The sequence below is a fragment of the Pollachius pollachius genome, assembly GCF_949987615.1.
Source record: "Pollachius pollachius genome assembly, chromosome: 8".
NCBI lineage: Eukaryota > Metazoa > Chordata > Actinopteri > Gadiformes > Gadidae > Pollachius > Pollachius pollachius.
The window spans coordinates 9,982,382-10,002,266 of NC_136941.1; the positions used below are offsets into that span (position 1 = coordinate 9,982,382).

The window sequence follows — 19,885 nt, forward strand, 5'->3', positions numbered from 1 at the left end:
TTATTTCAGACCACTCTCCTTTTCCATCTCACTTGACTTGCCTTTTTTTCCTTGTATTTTTCTTTTCACATGTCACATGTGTAATACGAACAATAATCCCGTAAACATTTCAATAGCCTTGCAAAGGTTGACCACTTAAAGATGCTGCAGAAAATCTGTTGGAGCAAAAAAAAAAGGATTGGTTGAAAGGATGCCTCCTTCCTGTGCCTCTATATACCTACATAGTATCGTATTAAGAAGAGATGATCCCTTTACATCTGTTTATTTATTTATTTGTAGATTCCTTCCTTATTGCAAACATACAAAGGCAATGCCAGAGAAGTAGTGTTTTCTCCTCATTTGAGCCGCACTCCTTGCTGTGCTGTTCCGGGAGAGATTGGGTATTAACTTTGAGGCCCTTTGGGGCCTGCTTTGGTCCATGCTCATTAAAACACTTGCCACATCACATTACATCCCAAATTAGTCAAAGAGGTGCTAACAGTAGGGCCAACGGTTATAAGCTCGGATGAGGGAGAAATGTGGAGGTCGGGGGAGGGGGGGAGTAAAGAGCCTTGAAGAATGGAAGGGTGAGAGTGAGAGAGATGCAGAGAGTCAGAGAGCGAGGGAGATGGGGAGTAGTGGCATACAGAATTAGCCTTTTATTCTGCTGACCAGGCAGATACCGGTGCATACATTAACCTTCAGAATCCCAATGGACACATGACACTGACAAACGAGAGATTGAGATCAATGTTTCTCTCTCTCTCTCTCTCTCTCTCTCTCTCTCTCTCTCTCTCTCTCTCATAACCAATGCGCTCATTCACCTCATATTTGTAGCTTCCCTTACACTCCCCTCCCCCCTCTGTGTGATACTAGGGGGGGCTAAGCTAAGAGCCTTAAGACGTATTGAAGGAGACAGGAGCGCGATGCTAACAGGGTTAGGTGTAATTGAGAATGATGTGCGTGTTACACTGACAGTAGTGAGTGATGGCCGCAATGCTGCAGAGCTAGCTCTGGGGAGCAGCGAGGAGGGGAAAGGGAGAGGGGAGGGAGAGGGAGAAAAGAGGAAGGAGGGAGAGAGACGAGAGGAGGGAACGAGAGAGAGTTTGGATCGTGGAACCCCAGCGAGGACCGGCTTTCTCGTGGAGAAAGGGCAGGTATACGGAAACACAGGTGTCCTTACTGTGTAATCCAAGGATGAAATGTGTGTCCATGTGTCCGGACCATCAAAGGATCCACAGAGCTGGCTGACCTGCGACCCTGGTGCCTTTGTGCTCCACTCATGAATGGAATGTACCATTTCAATTTTCCGTTTAATTTCCGTTTGGTTGCACACACAATAGGGGCTATATAAATTTCATTTTCTACCTGTCTCTCGCTCGCCTGCGCTTTCCTGTCGTATCGTCTGTCTCTCACTCTCAATCTCACTTTGTGTATGTGTGTGTGTGCGTGCGTGCATGTGTGTATGTGTGTTAAAGACACATTCAGGGATAACCCACTGCGATAATGAGGAGCACGGATGTTGCTATCAGACTGGGTCATACAGTATATGCATGTCTAATACACAGCCCAGCATAGACTCCCATTAAAACCTGTCTGCTGTCAAATCACAATGCAGCCCTGGAGGCATGATCAATGTTATCTTTTTCACACCTACCACAGTTATTGGATTCAGTCCCTATAAGCTCCCTCGATCTCCCCCCCCCCTCACCTAACTCTCCGCTGTATCTCCATTCTGCACAGAGGAGGTTGTTTCTTTCTATATCACTCGCCTAAGGCAGGAAGCGGGGAAAAGTGTTGTGGAAGTGGACCCTTCATACTATAACATGGCTATATATATATATATATATATATATATATATATATATATATATATATATATCGCTCTGTGTGCTCTGTGTTGAAACTAGGTGGTGAACATCAAGAAGAAGATTAAGAAGAAGCGCTACATTAACTCAGGGACGGTGAGTCTGGAGATAAGAGCTTCGACAGCTGTGCGTCAGTCTGTGCTGGGTCCATACCATTAAACCCAGCACCACCATTAACACCGCCAACGTTCCAACCGACGCCACCCATCCACCCTAGAGCCCAGTTTGATCCGTCAAGAGTGATTCCTAGCTGGGCGATATAACCCGCCACGGCCCATGGATGTGTGTGACCAAATTCAAGGTGTTATTATCGCCTAAGGACCCACCTTCGGCTCTGTATTGATGGTGCATAGTTAAAACCAAAGAGCCCTCATCCGTCAGATGTACCCATCAGCCCACTACTAGATAGATATCCTCTGTGATGACAATAACAGTGTTAATATGCTAGTTTATCGGCGTTAAAACTCTGGTTCTGCCTAGATTAATCCCATTGTTGTTGTTGTAGTTTTAAGGTTTTGTCTGTGCCAAATGCTTTATGTATAGCTCTTTTTCAAACTATAAAATAAAATCGTGTGGACAGGCGTTATGCCAAAAAACCTCAGAGACACCAACAGACCTACGGGACCTTGATCTCGCCGATATATTCATATACGCCATATAGGTTTGGTACAAATATGTATTCCCAGATCACCAGGAGGCTGTGCAACTCACTCATCACATGATGTGTCTGGACTCCACTCCCCAGGTGTCCATGCTGTCGTTCAGCGTGGAATCGGAACACACCTTCCTGGACTACATCAAGGGAGGGTGAGTGGCACCACGTCATGTGTTACCCGAGTCCCCGGCGCTCCGCTACTCTCAAACTGCCATTCGCTCGGGACCAAACTGTCTGAATGGGTGGAGATCCTCGCAGGCAACCCTGATGAATAATTCAGACGGGTTGAATGTGGAGAAACATTGTGGCAGTGAGGCTGGAGAGCAGACAGCCGCCTCGCTCCGTGTCCGATACGGCAGAGCGGGGAAAGGTACTTCTCTGGCTGCCAGCTCCCATTCGCTCCACAGTCCTCCCTGCTGCCTCTATTGGTTTTACAGAGCAGCACTCAGAACCCACCCTCCCCTCCTAGGCTATGAACCGCATTCAGCAGAATGGAAGGGGTCTATGGCATGGTATTCCGAGCATGCAATGAGAGTTCGGCTTCAAACAGGCTGCTCTGCCCCCATTTGGGCCCCAGATACTACTGTAAAGGAATATGAATGAGGATGCTTAATATGCTGAGAGTTTTAGTGCTTAATTAACGGAAGCTGAACCTATCCCATGTGGAAATGTTCCTAATGGTTCTGGGTCTGTCCTGGTTCTTACTAATTGTCTGCCTGGCAAGTAAAGGCATCTGCTACTGTCCTAGATCCGTACTTCAGCTCCATCCCTGGTTATAACTATACAGCACACATACACACACACAGCCACACACACACACACACACACACACACACACACACACACAAAGATACAGACACACACACACACACCCACACACACACACAGACACACACACACACACACACACACACACACACACACACACAGACACGCACACACACAGAGTAGGCAGAGTAGGAAGTTGCAGTGCCACTGACTGTCTCAGGGGGTGGGTCTCGTCAACTAGAGGTTTGGCAGAAAGGAAAGGAGAGGGGGGAATAAGGAGAAATGGCATTCAATAAATGCCAGGGGTAGGATGTGGGCATGTGGATTTCCTTTAGGTCTGCTGTCTCCAGGAGGCCTAGCAGACCTGTTCCGAACAAGCTTTTGAAAGGTTGGTTCGGTATTGCTGTTTGTCAGTGCAATATATGTCAACACTGAATGAAAGAGTTGTGTGTTGTGCTGGTGATGGTGGTGGTTGTAGAAGTTCATAGCCCGAAACAAGGCAATGTTTGAGAATGTGTGTTTGACATTTACACTGCTGCACCGTTCCAGATATGACTGCATGTTGTCATTTCTGCTTTATATCGTACAAACTCCAGTCCATGGCTTGAGAGGTGTCCATTAAGATTAAGAAGGAGAGTGTGCAGAAGCTGGTGCTGATGCACAGAAAATGTCAAGGAGACATTGTATTGAAGGAAAATTGTTGAGAGTATGAATATCTATGTATGAGTATTTACCATTAACTGAATGTGCCACATTCTGTCAAATGACAGTCAGGTTGTATGTTGGATATTTTGGCTCACTGAGCTCTTTGTTGACTAATTTCAGTTAAATTCAGTTAACAAAACTCAAATGAATCACCAGGTATTCAATTGTAGACCTTTTAACCAATAGGAGACTTTGCTACCGTTCAGTTGCCAATTAAGTTTCCCATTCAGGAATGATATTAGTTTTCATGACTAACAAGCAGTGAAAATCGTAATTATGCAACTTTAATGACAGATTAACATTCAGTCTATTGCTTTGTCTTTTGTAATTGACAGGAGCCCAGGCTCCATGCACAGGCTGCTCGGGGCTGATAGAAGAAGGAAATATGCTTCCAATGTGTAGTTACGCTCACAACTGTGTGTGTGTCTGTCTGCCCTTCTGTATGTGTGTGTGTGTGTGTGTGTGTGTGTGTGTGTGTGTGTGTGTGTGTGTGTGTGTGTGTGTGTGTGTGTGTGTGTGTGCGTGTGTGTGCGTGTGTGTGTGCGTGTGTGTGTGTGTGTGTATACTTGTGTGCGCATGGGTGTGCCGGTGCGTGATAGTGTAAAGGGTAGGTTCGGATCAGAAGCATATAACATTTTACATTCAATGTCGCAGGGGAGTGTTAAAAACAAAGACATATTTCTCTCGACACACCCTGATGGCTCTCTCTGAGTGAATTTGATTTTTATTAATGTTAAAGTGGCAGGGGATTATAACAGAGGTCGTTAAGGTCTGGAAAGCCGCATACTTCCACACATATGTGCCGTACCACAGGGATAATGCAAGATTGATTTTTCATCACGTGGCATACTGAATACCTTTGGAAATGAAGTATTCATTGAGTTAGCTCGGGGTAATGTTTTTATCTTCTGTCGGCGCTTCTATTGTATGGAGTCCTTATTAAGGATTAATGGTTTTCCTCACAGAATACAAGCCCCTCCTGCTGGGGCTTAGCAAAAGCAATTCTAACATCCTCACTGTTCTTTTGTTTGTTAACAGTAGGTGACATTTTAACCGGTTCTGCATCATGATTCAGGGCAGTGCAAAGCCATATTGAACGAATTTGAGAACATGTTGAGGCACTCCCCAAAACTTGTGGCACTCTCCAAAGAAAAATCGATATTAAACCGTGCAGCTAAACTGTAGGTCCCAATAACGGAGATTTCTGTATGAATCTGGAGTAGGAAGAAAAATAAGCGCTTGAAAAATAAATATGTATATATACGTTAGCAAACTCCAACCCTTTTCTGCTGCTCTCTCTCTCACTTCATGAGTTCTAGTTTGAGTTGCTCATCTGTTTTTCCTGCTATTCTAAGAAGCATGTCCACAAACTTCATTGGCTCTACAATACATCAAAGGAGAATCCAACAACGCTTTGGTGTGTTTCAAAAAAAACGTATAATCCGAGGTTCATGGCCAGAGCTTTAAAGAAAACACATCCCCACCTAAATAATTTGGTTTAGTGCTGAGGTTATAGAAAGCCAATTCCAAACAGTTACGCCGGCTAGTTTTGAAATTAAGATTAGCATAAGAACTGATTTCTGACTTGTATTCGATGTGAGTGGCTCCTGTCCTCTAGAAATATTATTTTCAGGGAGGGGAGGTTTTGCTTCTTAATCTTCAGTGCAAGAATTCAGTAAAACAACCAAACACAGTAAAAAAGTCGAGCCGATCGATAGTGTTTGTATGGCGTGAGGGGATCAGCAGTCACTCTCCGATAAACATTGTCGGCAGTCACAATTAATAAAAATAGCCAAACGGCAACAACAACAACCCAAAACAAGGAGTCCTAATGAAATTCTGTTCATTTAAGTGAGCCTGACAATGCTACCATCAACTGATATGCTAGTACGTGCTTCGGAGTCCATAGACTACAGACATGCAGAAGCCGCTGATCCCGAGAGGGCGTGTGTGAGCAACGCTCTGTTGACCTGTTTGTTTTATAGCACTTTGCTCTAATAGAACGTGACACTGATGGGATTCCCATGGCTTCCCATCAGGTCCAGGGCATCCTCTGGAAAGCTCTCGCGAGTGAGAAAGGGATGTTAGAAAGACGGCCTGCAAATTGAGATGGGGAGCGAGGGGGGATAGGTAAACCATCCCTGCTCCTTAATGACATATATACAATTCACTTGGTCGCTTTGGACAAAAGGATCTGAAACAATGCTGGATAATACGAAACAGTGAGACTGTGGGGGAATAAACTGGCTTACAGGATACATTTATACAGGAAATAGGCGGCTTTCCAAGAATGCAATGCACAATGCAGATAGAAGGAGAGCCTGTGGTTTGCTGCACGTGCTGTTCTAGAGCTGAGGGGTTGCTTCCCAGAAGCCATCATTCATGAGCCCACATGTATTAAACATGACAGGTTTCCCCTCACCCGGGGACTCCGCTGGCTCGCAGAACACAGCGCCACACACTAGACCTCCACACACGAGAGCCACGAGAACGTCTCCCTTTTTTCAGTCACGGTGATTATCTAATTGCCTCCTTGATTGACAGCTTACTTCCCATTGTGTGGAGCCGGCCCCTCTAACTCTAACTGGCCACCTATCATTTCTCCAGCAAGCCTGCCGCACTCTCAGCGCCACAACAAAGTAATCAGGGGAGGCTTCTAGAAACGAGTGCTCCAGGCCGGTAAAGTTCTCTTTTTTGTCCGACTAGCGGTCCAACTCAATGCTGATTAATGAGACGGGGGTCGGCGGCCCCACCTTAAGAAATGCGTCATTATTTCAAACACAATGCCGGACCTAATTTCTGGATGCGGGCAAAGTGAGACTAAGCAATCAGCGTTAATCACAACCCAAGAAATAAAAGGAATTGAAGAAAAGAACCGCTTTGATGTCGGATCCCCTTTCAATGGTTCATATTTCGTCAGTTTCACTCTCTTCTATCTTGCTCTACCTCTCTCTCCCTCTAGCTCTCTCTTCCTCTGGGGGGAACGCCCGATTGGGGAAAGAATAGTTGGATTGCGTTTAGTTTCTGTTCAAGGTCTCGCGGCTCATCGTCTCTGAGCTCATGAATAAAGATGGGTTTTTGCTCAGCTTTTTGCCATGTCGCTTACTGCCATCGTTGATGCATTGGAAATATTTTTTCCATTGATTCCCTTTACGCTACAGGAAATATGTTAATCAGGGAGGTGACATTGACAACGGTGATTATGAATATGACAATACTTATAGGTTATATGCATAAAAAATTCATGATGAATGTTTCGTAGAGATTCATTAATCCTTGGATTAGTCAATCAATTGTCTCAAAGACTCTCACTCTCTCTCTCTCCCTCTCTCTCTCTCTCTCTCTCTCTCTCTCTCTCTCTCTCTCTCTCTCTCTCTCTCTCTCTCTCTCTCTCTCTATATATATATATATATACTTGTGTAGTATATCTCCACATGTATGTGCTCCAGTTCTACAACAAACTCATCCTAGATAGAGGGCACTTCTAGTGAGTATGGTAGCAATAAAGTGTCCCACTTAATTCTGAAGCATAGGAAACATCCTAGCATTAACCCTTGATTTGATTACATTTCAGAGAAACGGTGAATGGTTCATTGATCTTTGTAGTTTCTCTCCAACTACAATGTATTGCTCAGCACAAACATGTGCTTGTTTACCATTACTATGGAAACAGAGGTTCTGCAAGTATTTTTTTGTATCACAAATAAAAGTAGCTTATAGTTTATGCTCATGGAAAGGCTATAGGAAGCATCATGCAATTACACAGCCTTATGCTTTTAATGTTTTTTTTGTGTTATAATAATCTTTGATGTGAATGTTTTTTTCGTGTCCAACAATTCATTCCCCCCATTCCCTTATTATGTGGATTTAAGCCCTTGGTTCTCTAACCCTTTCCGCGAAATTACTGAGAGTTACTTGGTCAATTTTAAACAATCTACTGGGATACACTGCTCATTTATTTTTGTACTATCTGAAAGATGGGTATTTATTCCATTATATCCATGTTCATGTGATTGTGAGAGCGTATCTTTCAAACCGAAAACACCCTCTGAATTTTCTTGTTTTCTCCATTCATCGAAAAACTAGCATGCCTCAACGTGCACAACTTTCTAATGGGCTGACCATGCTGCCTTGCAGTGTCCCAGGCTATATTCCCGCCTGTAGTCCGATGCTTCATGTCCTTCCCCCTCTAATTCAACCCAACTTCCTGTCTCTCTTCACTCTCCTGTCCTTAAAGGAACAAAAACTCTCAGGTCTATAAAAACATGACTGTGACAACAATTGTTGATAGATAGCAGATGATGACTCCTTTTATCTGCCTTATTTTTCCTTGAACTCACCGTGATACCGTGTTATGTGTGACATTCAATGTGGTTGCCTCATGAATGCCTGAAAGCCTTTCTAGCTGATTGGAATGTGATATTTTTCCTCAACATTTAGCTAACTAAAATAGATGGAAAACGCAAACAGATAAATAAATAAATAAATGTTATAATTGAAGTTGTTGGATTTTCTCAGTCCAAAGGGTTGGTTGTGAGTGAACTAGAGCCAGATAGCTGACCATGCATGGTATTGGAGATGCCCGGCTTACGAGCTCCATGCACCCTTTGGGATAGTTGACATCCAAAAAAAGGATTAAAATTGTTATCACGGCTTCTCGGAAATGTGTGTCCACGTTTGTGTTGTGTGGGTGTGTGTGTGTGTGTGTGTGTGTGTGTGTGTGTGTGTGTGTGTGTGTGGGTGTGTGTGCGTGTGTGTGTGTGTGTGTGTGTGTGTAAACTGCAATCGAGGTGAGCGTTTAAAGCAGAAAACAGTCTCCAGCCGAAGTAATTGCACCACTGCCCTGGCCTCACAGTCCGGAGTGTATAGCCTCTGTGAGCCAAAGCTGAAATAATAACAGCAACTTTGTGTCAGGCCTTCAGCGAGCGACCGAGAGAGGGATAAAGGGGGAGAGCGAGAGAATGCTAGCTCAATCCATTCAGCCCTCATTAAAGTGCACCGCTGAAGTCTGCAGTTTACTGTTTACTTTTTTTGGCAAGACTCCTCTTTTTCTGCTCTCCGGCGTTTCTTTTGTTTGCACACTTTCAATAACAAAACGGCTAACAAACTGTGAGGGATTATGTCACAGCGTACGGAGGAGCGGCTATGGAGGCGGCGCGGTGAATGGGGAGAACCTCATTGTGGGTGACCAGAGGCTCCCCCCTTGCCTCCTAATTTGAACCGTCGCCATCAGGCTGAAGATATCGCAGGCGCCGCCGCTACGCACACGCGCAGCACGCGTTGTGCGTAGGGCATCAAATGCCGGAGGGGGCACCGAAAGAGCCTCACGCTCATCGTCGTATGAATTATTTAAACATAAGATCAAACGCCTGAAAGTCACCATTAGACCTTAAGAGGTGAAAAATGGTGCCCCTCCCTCCTCTCCCAGTGGTTTGAGACTGCAACGAAGCCAAGGGCCACTAACACTAGGCCTCTGTCTTGGCCTGCCCATGCGGCGCAACCCAACGTATTGCCGACGTTAGAAGGCTCTGGGTGTGGTGTGGGGAGGAGCCAAGGACGGTGACGTGAAGCAGGCAGAAGGGCAAGGATGAAATGATCAGGAGGTGTTGGAAAAGTAGAAAAGGTTTTTGGGGATAAATCACGAGGTGTCAAGACACAAGACTCCAGAGGCGACACCTGCATCACTATCGTGGCCAGTCCTTAAGTCTCCGTGATGGCCACCTTTGTTTTCTTGGTGGTTTCTGCCCACAATGGGAAAGTTTCCCTAGGATAATCCTGTATACCCGTTGTCTCTTTGAAGATGCTTGGTAACTCGCCGCCTGTGTCTTCCCAGGTTCATGGCCTAGTGAATCAAATACTTTGCTGTCAAGCCAGACAATCAAGCACAGCATTGTGTGAGCGTGCAGCCAGCGGAAAGATGAAAAATTTGAATGAACTGCCTCTGATTTTTATCACATGCATGGCAAGCCAGTCCCATAGAGGAACGGTCATAACTTGCAGCATGAAATTATTATTATCACTCGTAATCGGCAGGACTTCAAATGGAATAACCAAAAATATATATATACCACAAAGCAATCGCACTTAGGGCACCCAAATTGCCAACAGCAGCACTTGGTATCACAGCCGTTTATCTACTGAAAATAGATGGAAGTTCTCATTCGTACCACAATCCATTCAGTTGTTATAACCTTAACCTTATCCCCCTTGAACTATAACCACCTCTTCCTGGTCTAAACCTGTTTAACTGCAAGGTGCCAAGTATAGTGTACAGTTATGTCTTTCCTTGTTTTCTTGTGATATGATGAAATGCCTTTTGTTTATGCTGAAAAACAAATTTCTCCACAGGGACAAAATAAAGTGTTTCTCTCTCTCTGTGTTATTTCAGGACTCAAATACACTTCACCGTTGCCATCGATTTCACTGCTTCAAACGGTGAGTTCCCTCCACATCATCACAGCCAAATTCTCACCTTATTCCTGACTTAACTTGGGCCCCCCATGTTTAACTGGACACTCAATCACATTCACTGCGCCACACTTACGACGCGCAAATGAAACGCTCACGTGTAAATACGTGAATGGCTGAATGAATCCCCTATCCATAAGTACTCAATAATAAAAGTCACAGGTGAATTGGTTCACAAAGTAATTCATAAATCGCAAACGACCTCCGTCAAACTCGCAACGGTCACAGTATGTCCCTGTGATGTAGTCCATCCCAGTTGCAAACTGTGTAATTGGTACCACCATCGCAGCTCACTCTGTGCGGTTTAATGGTCCATTCACCTATGTTCAGGTCTTAGTCCCATTAAAGGTGGGCGTGGCCTATTCTTAACAGCCTTCTGCCTGGCTGACCCCATTGTCCTCACAGGTAACCCTTCTCAGTCCACCTCGCTCCACTACATGAACCCCTACCAGATGAACGCCTACGCCATGGCCCTGAAGGCCGTGGGGGAGATCATCCAGGACTATGACAGTGATAAGATGTTCCCTGCACTGGGCTTTGGAGCCAAGCTGCCCCCTGACGGCAGGGTGTCCCACGAGTTCCCCCTGGTGAGTGTTGCTAGGGGCGGGGGGTCCGTCTCTGAGAGAACCCCAGGGTTTGTTTTGGTGTACTTACAGTTGGATCAAACCGGCATGCAAGAGGGTAAATGATGGGGGTGCATGTGTATTATAACCCGGTTAATTATTAAACATTAAATATGTCAAATACAATTAAATATAATTGATCATATATTTTATATGACATGTATATGATGTATTTTATTATATGTTTTTGGATTCTATTGTATTTCTCTACATTTATATGATACTTTTCTAATTTCGATGAAAGTGTAAGAGAGGAATTGGACCCTATCCCTTACCAAAGGGTGGAAATATGGTTGACTGCCATAGGTCAAACTTGATGGAACCCAAAGTGTCCTGGTTCTACGTCCATGCTTTCCACCTCCAGACACAACAACCAATAGAAAATTAAACCTCTGGACGTCGTTTCTGGCAACGACGTCCAACAACTTCAGCATATATTACAGGAAGTTTTATATTTAATACTAGCTGCATAACTACACTTGCATAACTTGTAAAGTGAATTCAATTTGGCTTTTATAGTGCAAATTAGTCTTGTAAGCCTGGAGCCCCAAATCAATTTGTCGTCTCAGGCAGCGAACGCGATCCAGCTGCGGCTTCCTGCACCTTAATGAGGAAGCTATATGCTCTGACCCCCTCCTGGTTTTCATTAAAGTTGACACCACCTTCAAGGCCCTTCTCATGCAAGAAACGAATCCCGGGACCTCTTATCTCCACTGTAATTTTTTGGTCACGTTCCTGTACTGTAGCTTAACCTAAGACTAAAGTTTGAATCCGTCGAGAGCTATAATTCTCCTACAGCTTTGGATTAGGAAATGTTAATACTGCCTTCATTACGGTATTGAGGGACTGTGTTTGACTGGCTGATCTTTTCCAGAATGGCAACATTGAGAACCCCTATTGCAACGGCATGGAGGGCATCCTAGAAGCGTACCACCAGAGCCTTAAGACCGTCCAGCTGTACGGCCCCACCAACTTTGCTCCCATTGTCAACCATGTCGCCAGGTACGTACACACACACACACACACACACACACACACACACACACACACACACACACACACACGCACACACACACAAACAGACCACTCCCACCACATGAACAGCTACACATCCACACATCGGATCACCTTACAATATCCTCAATGGTTTGATTGAGGGTGAATATGACCGCATCCCTCAACAAACAGTCAGGGGGCGGAGGGGACAGTGACTGATGGCCACATCGTCAATCCACAGCCAAAGTAATGAGGAGAATCAACAATGAGCTGCCCAGGAAGAGATTAATAGAAACGGCAGTCGTCTGAGAACGTCTCAGGTATTACCAGGTGCAGGGGCTGTATGCAGTATTTATACCCGGGAAGGTGTGACAAATCAGTGTGGGGATCCGATCGGTGGAGTTTTTTTTGTTTCACCTCAGGGATTCACACAAGGCTTTGTTGTGTTGTGTGAGTTCTTCGGAAGAAATCTGCCTGCACCACCCCCATAAGTCCTGACGTCGTTAGGGCGAGTGGAACCTAAAGTTGTTTCTGCAGCTGCAGGCTGTGCTGGCCCTTCAAATGGGGGAATCACTAAATGGAAGCCGTCTGGGGAGGCTCCGGCTCTGCTAGATACAGCAGGGCTAATTTCACACTCACACCAACTCAATAGGTTTACTGTGCTCTGTACATCGGGAAAAATATGTCTCCTGCCTGGGTGGATGAGCGGGACTGCATAATACTGAGCAAATATGATGACATGTCGGAGGTTTATTACAGTGACTCATTATTGATAACATGATGCAGAGAAGCAGCACCGCAGTTAAATGACGTCTTATGTCTTGGTATACTCTATAATAACAAAATACTGTGACATTTCTTTAAATTAAACAACATCAACGTCGACAAATTTGGGCACGGTCAAAATCATGGAGCATCCTTTTTGATAAGGGGGCTGGGACTGCAGTGTAAAACACCCACAGGGCTGTACAAGAGCTGCCTGTACCCGGTCCAACTCGTGCTCTACTCTGAGGGCTGCTTCGCTGCAATGCATTTTAAGTGCATACCCGTCATAACTTTGACATTTCCTTTGGTGTGGCGTGACAGTGACTCGGATGCTAAATGTAGCGTCATCCATGCTGTAATCCCCCCCCCCCCCGGTATTGCTCACAGCGTCCACCACGATGCGGTGGGGTTCAAACGGTGTCTCGGTGCTGGGGGAACACAGCACTTAAAGAGCGACCAAAGGGCCGGTACCACCTACCTGTCATCGCCCTGAGCCATCATCTGCCATTTGTTTTGGTTTTCTCTACTGCTCTTCCCACTCGCCGCTCTGGTGCGCTCGATTGCAAGGCAATCAATAATTCTCTAAAAGAATACGAGTGCGCTTCTTGAGTAAACACTTTGGTTAAATTATTCATGGTGAGGCTGGGATGAGAAATATCATCTAGGCCAAACTGACTGTGGAGTCTCTGATGAATTTCATAATAGTGTCTGGATAGGCCTTAGAGACCCAGCGGAAATGTTAAGTGTACTTCTTTACATATCTCGCAGGTTCTAGATCTGCATAATACAAAAAACAAACCCTATGCAAAGAGGAACTTCCGACCATCAACACAAAACAGATGGTTTTTTTAATGCCTAGTTTCTGTAATCCCAACACGGCATCCGCTGGCAATGTACCAACCCCTTCTTTTTATGGGTCCACTTTCTTCTTTTTTACATCTATAGATAGCCATGTACCATATGGCTGTTCTGCCTCTCACTTGGTTTATGTTTTAATGAGGCTCAGCTCTCGTGTGTTGCATGGATTGAGTGTCTTGTATGTGCTGCAGGTATGCAGCTGCTGTACAGGACGGCTCCCAGTACTTTGTCCTGCTCATCATCACAGATGGTGTCATATCCGACATGGCTCAGACCAAGGAAGCCATTGTAAATGTAAGTGTCGCTCTCCCCGGAACTGGAATAGACCTCTCCTCTGTCCTATCTTCTCTCTCCCTCTCTAATCCTGTTCCTGACTCTCTTTCCCTCTGTCTACCGGTTTCGAGCTCCCTCCCTCTCCCTGTTTCACGCTCTCTCTCTCTCCTCCCCCATTTTCACACTTTCTCTCTCTCGCTCGCTCTCTCACCCCCTCTCCTACTTTCTCCTGCTCTCTCCCAATTATTCCATCTCTCTCTTCTCTATGCCTCAATCTCTCACTCACTCCCTCTCTCTCTTCCTCACTAACTTTCCCTCTCTTCCTCTCTCCTTGTCTCTCTCACCTTGCTCCCTCTCTACCGCTCTCTCCCTCCCTCCTTGTCTCTCTCCCCTCGCTCCCTCTCTCTACCTCCCTCCTTGTCTCTCCCCTCGCTCCCTCTCTCTACCTCCCCCCTTGTCTTTCTTCCCCCTGGCTCCCTCTCTCTACCTCCCCCCTTGTCTCTCCCCTCGCTCCCTCTCTCTACCTCCCTCCTTGTCTCTCCCCTGGCTACCTGTCTGTACCGCTGTCTTCCTCCTGAGTTGTGGCTTATTTCTACTATCCATCCTTTCGGTCTAAAACATGTTGACTCTTTCTTTTCTGCATGAGAGGGGTTTGTAAGTTTATGTAATATCTTCATCTGCCTCCACTCCCCTCACCCGGTACTCTATCTGTCATGTTTTTCCTATCTTTTCTTGCTCATACAGAATGGTATTCAATCACAGATTAACTGGCTTCCTTTCAGGATCTGGGGTAATAGCCTTATCCAACACTGTCAGAGCCAACTGTTTGCACTGAACTCAAACTGCTTTACTGTACGACTATATGCCTTACTGTATTCATACCTCCTTTTTCCCCAAAAATATTCTCCATCATTTTTCTTTACCTCCCTTTTCTCCAAAAATATTCCCTCCATAATGTTTCTATACCTCCTTTTTCTTGATTTTTTCTTTACGCATCCTTCAATCCAACCAGAGGGGCCTGCGTGCCTCTGTGCGAGCATGCATGCGTGACAACCGGACGGAGGCTCAACTCGTCGAGAGAGACCCCCCCCCCCCCCACCCACCCAGCAGACTGGGTTTAAAGGGAATTTGCGACTGTTAGTCAAATCATTAGAACAGCCACACCTTCCTTTTAAGATCTTGTCTGCTGCTGTAAGCTGCCCCACCCCCACCCAGCGGTATCCACCTCCGTCCAAACACCGTCATGTGACGCTGGAGGCTCAGGACTCTGGACGGGAGGAAGTGGACACGATGTGACATGCACGCCGGCACTCTGTGAACAATGCGCCGTCCTCAGTCTGCAGCGTTTTTGTGTACTGCAATGTGTGCGTCTTTGCGACTCTGCGGGGGACATGCTTTGTGTTTACTATGTCGTCTGAACCATGTATAACACCGCTGGGTTTCCTCCGTGACGAGTGAGCATAACAAGGGGGATGAGAAACCCTGCTCCCTCTCTCTCCTCAGATGTTGCTGCATCTTTATTTCCCCGATCCTTCTCTAGGTCTTTCCTTCCTCTGTCCTCACTGACCTGAGGTTAATTCATTTCGGCGGTTTCCAAGATGGTTCCTCTTATGACATATATAAATGTTATACTGGTCTCCCGATACCGTGCCAAGTATCCAATGTCCTACAATTCAACCCTCAACCAGCGACCCTGGGTGAAAAGCAGTGTAAATATTTTAGGTTTTGGGGGATGAGCCATGGTTGTGGCCGCTGCAGGTGGCGGCTGGATGCTTCCGCGTGAGGGTAGAGGGGTGTTGGGCTGAGAGAGGGCCCCGGTGTCCTCTCCCTGTGCTTATTCTTGGGCTACGGCAAAAGTGACAAATGGTGTAAGATGAATAATGTAGCCCTGTTACAGCACACAGGCTGATGCAGTGATCACACGCTATGACCCAGGAGCCTTTGGCACGGAGAAGGATCTAACATTTAGTCAATGGAATGATAGTGGAATGGATAAATGGATGAATGGAGAGATGATCAGATGTATGGACGAAGGTATGTATGAACGTGTGGATGAATGTATGTATGAACGTAAGATGTATGGATGGATGAACGTATGGATGGCTGTATCGATGAATGTAGGTGAATTGATGGATGATCAGTATGGATGTAGGATGGAATGGCTGAATAAATATTTGGATGAATGAAAGGATGTATGGATCTATGAACGCATGAATGTATGGATGGATGTATAAACGTATGGATGGATGGACGTACAAACGTATAGATAGATGAACGGATGAACGGATGGATGGATGGATGGATGTATTGACATGTGGATGTATGAACAGAGAGTGAGACAGAAGAAAGAGAGGGAGCGATGTAGAGAGAAGGGAAGAGGCAGCGAGATACAGCATGTGTGGTCCTCTGTAGTGTACTTCTGTTGTACACGGAAGCCCCTTGGGAGACTTCCTGGAACGATGACCTACTTTCATCTTAAAAATGTATTTCCACCACAAGCATATGTCATTCAATGCAACTTGTAACCCCATACCACTTCAGCTCAATACCAGCAACCAACCCACACTGTGCCATTATGTTTCACATAAAGTATCAATATGGCAGGCTGGCCTTTTTCCCAGATGGCGGTTTGTCAAACTGAAAATGTAAAGCGGTTCCTCAATATATGACACACTTGGATGTTAACCTTTGTGTTAATAGGCTTCATAATTAATATAAATAATCTCAGGTGATCATGATGCATGATGCGCAATTATTGACTTTATCAAGCCCTCCATATCGTTAATGGTGCCATCGAATGAACCACTCTCTGGATGGTCACCTGTGGCTTGTCCTCTTGTCCTCTCCTCCCTGACAGGCAGCTAAGCTCCCCATGTCTATCATCATTGTCGGAGTAGGACAAGCAGAGTTTGACGGTGAGATGCTTTCTTTTCAACAAGCTGTCAGTAGCAGATTTTAAGATAGCGCCTGTTGGGAACGTTTTGTTGACAAGGAATCCCAGTCACATCTGTGATTCGCCTCCTGTTAAACAGAAGCCAGTAGGACGGTTGTCGTACACCCTTCAAATATTATCAACTAATAAAATCGCCTATGAGGCAGGTTTATGTGGTGTGCATGTCCTCACTGGATATAAGCACTGCAGATAAGTGCTCTAGGGTGCATTTCCCTGAAAGGGAAGATCGTCCTCTTGTATGCTACAGGACTGCTAAGAGACGTAGTGAATGGGTGCTTCTCTCCGCAGCCATGGTGGAGCTGGATGGTGATGACATCAGGATCTCCTCCCGAGGGAAGCTAGCAGAGAGAGACATTGTGCAGGTGAGATATGCTGCTGTTATTATTGCGCTATATATATCTGTGTTATGTCTGGGACATGTTTAGGACTCTCATTAAAGAGTCATTTGTCTAGCTGGGTCCCCCTTTAAAGTCCTTGGTTGTTTTGTTGGGTTTGATTATGTATCGATGTATTAAGTTATCGATTTGGCCAATTTGACGTTTTACTCGATCCTGATCTTAATCTTGATTGTGATTTTGAATGGGAGACTTAAAGTACTAGGACTTCATAGTTCATGTCTACATTACAGTTGGTGAAAGACACCAACGAATAAAAAATAGTTCTGAATTAGATTCATAACAAGATTAACCTCTCATGGCCCGTGGCTAATTATGCAAATTAAGCCTGGGATTAGGTTGTGGGTGTATTTGCAAGTTAAATATTCATAAGTCTTCGCCTTCTCCATTCGTCTTCATTTGTAGAGAACGTCATTAAGCCGAACTCAAGTCGTTTATCAACCTTCCTTCATCCCAGACGCTATTTATCTTGATCAAGAAGTACTACAAGATAGAGAGTTGGATACAGATCAAATTTGAGATACTGCTGTGCTAGCCTTGACCAAGAAGTTGAAAGTCATTGTCCCTCTTTCCACCGTGACAATGACCTAGAAAAAGTCTATGTTAAAGAGAGACTCCTACCTGACTGCAGCCAGGTGACAGTCCTAGTGGACTATGTTAAAGAGAGACTCCTACCTGACTGCAGCCAGGTGACAGTCCTAGTGGACTATGTTAAAGAGAGACTCCTACCTGACTGCAGCCAGGTGACAGTCCTAGTGGACTATGTTAAAGAGAGACTCCTACCTGACTGCAGCCAGGTGACAGTCCTAGTGGACTATGTTAAAGAGAGACTCCTACCTGACTGCAGCCAGGTGACAGTCCTAGTGGACTATGTTAAAGAGAGACTCCTACCTGACTGCAGCCAGGTGACAGTCCTAGTGGACTATGTTAAAGAGAGACTCCTACCTGACTGCAGCCAGGTGACAGTCCTAGTGGACTATGTTAAAGAGAGACTCCTACCTGACTGCAGCCAGGTGACAGTCCTAGTGGACTATGTTAAAGAGAGACTCCTACCCGACTGCAGCCAGGTGACAGTCCTAGTGGACTATGTTAAAGTACGACACGGTGCTGAAGCCCTGCTATTTCCGGGGCTTACTCCTCCAGGGTGCCCCGCTTGGCGTGGTTGTAGATACCCAGTGTAGGCTCCCATCGCTCCCATTGAGGGCCTCTCCTCCAGTGCGACCACCAACGGCTCTGTGTGTGTGTGCTGTCCCCCAACCCCCCCAGTTCGTGCCCTTCAGAGACTACATGGACCGCACGGGGAACCACGTGCTGAGCATGGCGCGGCTCGCCAAGGACGTGCTGGCCGAGATCCCCGACCAGCTCATCCTCTACATGAAGAGCCGGGGGATCAAGCCCTGCTCCCCGCCTCCGGCCTGCTCCCCGGATCACGACCACGCCCAGACCACCCCCATCTGAAGCCCTGCCCCCCCCCCCCCCCCCTCCCCGCCTGGGCCAAGGAGATCCTCCTCCTCCAAAAGCCCCCTGGAACAACTCCTCTGCTGCGGCAGTACCAGGAGGTGCTTTAAGTTAGCTCCCCTGCCCCCCCCACCCATCACGTCCTCCCCATCTCGGTAAATATTAATCCCAACCCGCCGGTCCGACAGAACGATGACGGGACCCCTCGAGCATTTGGAGGCGGGCTGTTATCGCTGGAGATTAAAAATAAAACGCTGATGATGGCGATATTTCCTTTTTTAAATATTTGCCCCAGGAGGCGAGTGCTGAGACCAGTGGGCGTAGAGGGGGGGCGGGGGGTGCAGAGGTCTTTTTGTTGTTTGCTGTCAAAGCTGTCAAACGTGATGATTTAATGGATATCAGCCAAACCCCTTTAGAGCGCGCCTCTTTGAGGGCCTAAATGTGTTAGAATGTGCCAGTGTGTATCATGTTTGTGAAGATGATACCTAGCGGAATTGCTGTATGGTGAACTAAGACAGACGGTGTTTGCCAATTTGTTTCTTGAGGGAATTGGCAGGGGGGTCCAGGGTGTGGGGAAGGGGGATATTGCCATATTGTCATCAATTGTCCTTGTCGTTTTTTTGCATCTCTTATCTTCCAGTTATGAAAAAAAAAGCCCTCCCATATTTTGTTTGGTTAACACTGTAATATAAAGCATGTGATAAGCCTATTGAGTGTTTGATTTAGGAAGCATTGTTTTTAAACTGCTGTTTTCATGTGTAGGACCTGCTATATATGCTAAAAACGTGTTAATTTCCTGGTATTATGTCCTATCTGACTGTATTTCTACAATTTATACAAATGGAATGCACTAAATGCTGTCCAGGTCGAAAGCACATAAGGTCAACATATTCATAAGCTTTTTTATGAACAATACAACAATAAACAATAGATGGGCCACCTTTTTTATGAATGCGTCTTCAGGTATTAAAAACAGGAATAGAGCATGTATTATGAAAGAATTTCGACAGCATACATTAGACTGCTATATTTATAATATAACTCACCAATTATACAGGATAAAAAGGTAGGAACCTTGCTATTGTTCTTAATATAATTATAAAGAGAGGTAATGATTCAGA

At 45.7% G+C, this 19,885-nt stretch overlaps 1 protein-coding gene across 1 annotated transcript in view; it reads left to right on the top strand.

Moving 5' to 3' along the window:
- cpne5a (copine Va) overlaps positions 1-18,764 on the top strand; it is a gene marked incomplete at its 3' end in the record, with an annotated part of 58,469 nt that extends 39,705 nt beyond the window's left edge. Inside the window, exons 13-21 of the mRNA XM_079742074.1 lie at positions 1,890-1,943; positions 2,593-2,654; positions 10,364-10,410; positions 10,849-11,030; positions 11,941-12,068; positions 13,877-13,979; positions 16,816-16,873; positions 17,200-17,273; positions 18,573-18,764. Coding sequence (XP_079598200.1) covers positions 1,890-1,943; positions 2,593-2,654; positions 10,364-10,410; positions 10,849-11,030; positions 11,941-12,068; positions 13,877-13,979; positions 16,816-16,873; positions 17,200-17,273; positions 18,573-18,764 — 900 coding nt within the window. The remainder of the gene's footprint in view (positions 1-1,889; positions 1,944-2,592; positions 2,655-10,363; positions 10,411-10,848; positions 11,031-11,940; positions 12,069-13,876; positions 13,980-16,815; positions 16,874-17,199; positions 17,274-18,572) is intronic.
- Positions 18,765-19,885: the final 1,121 nt, after the last annotated feature.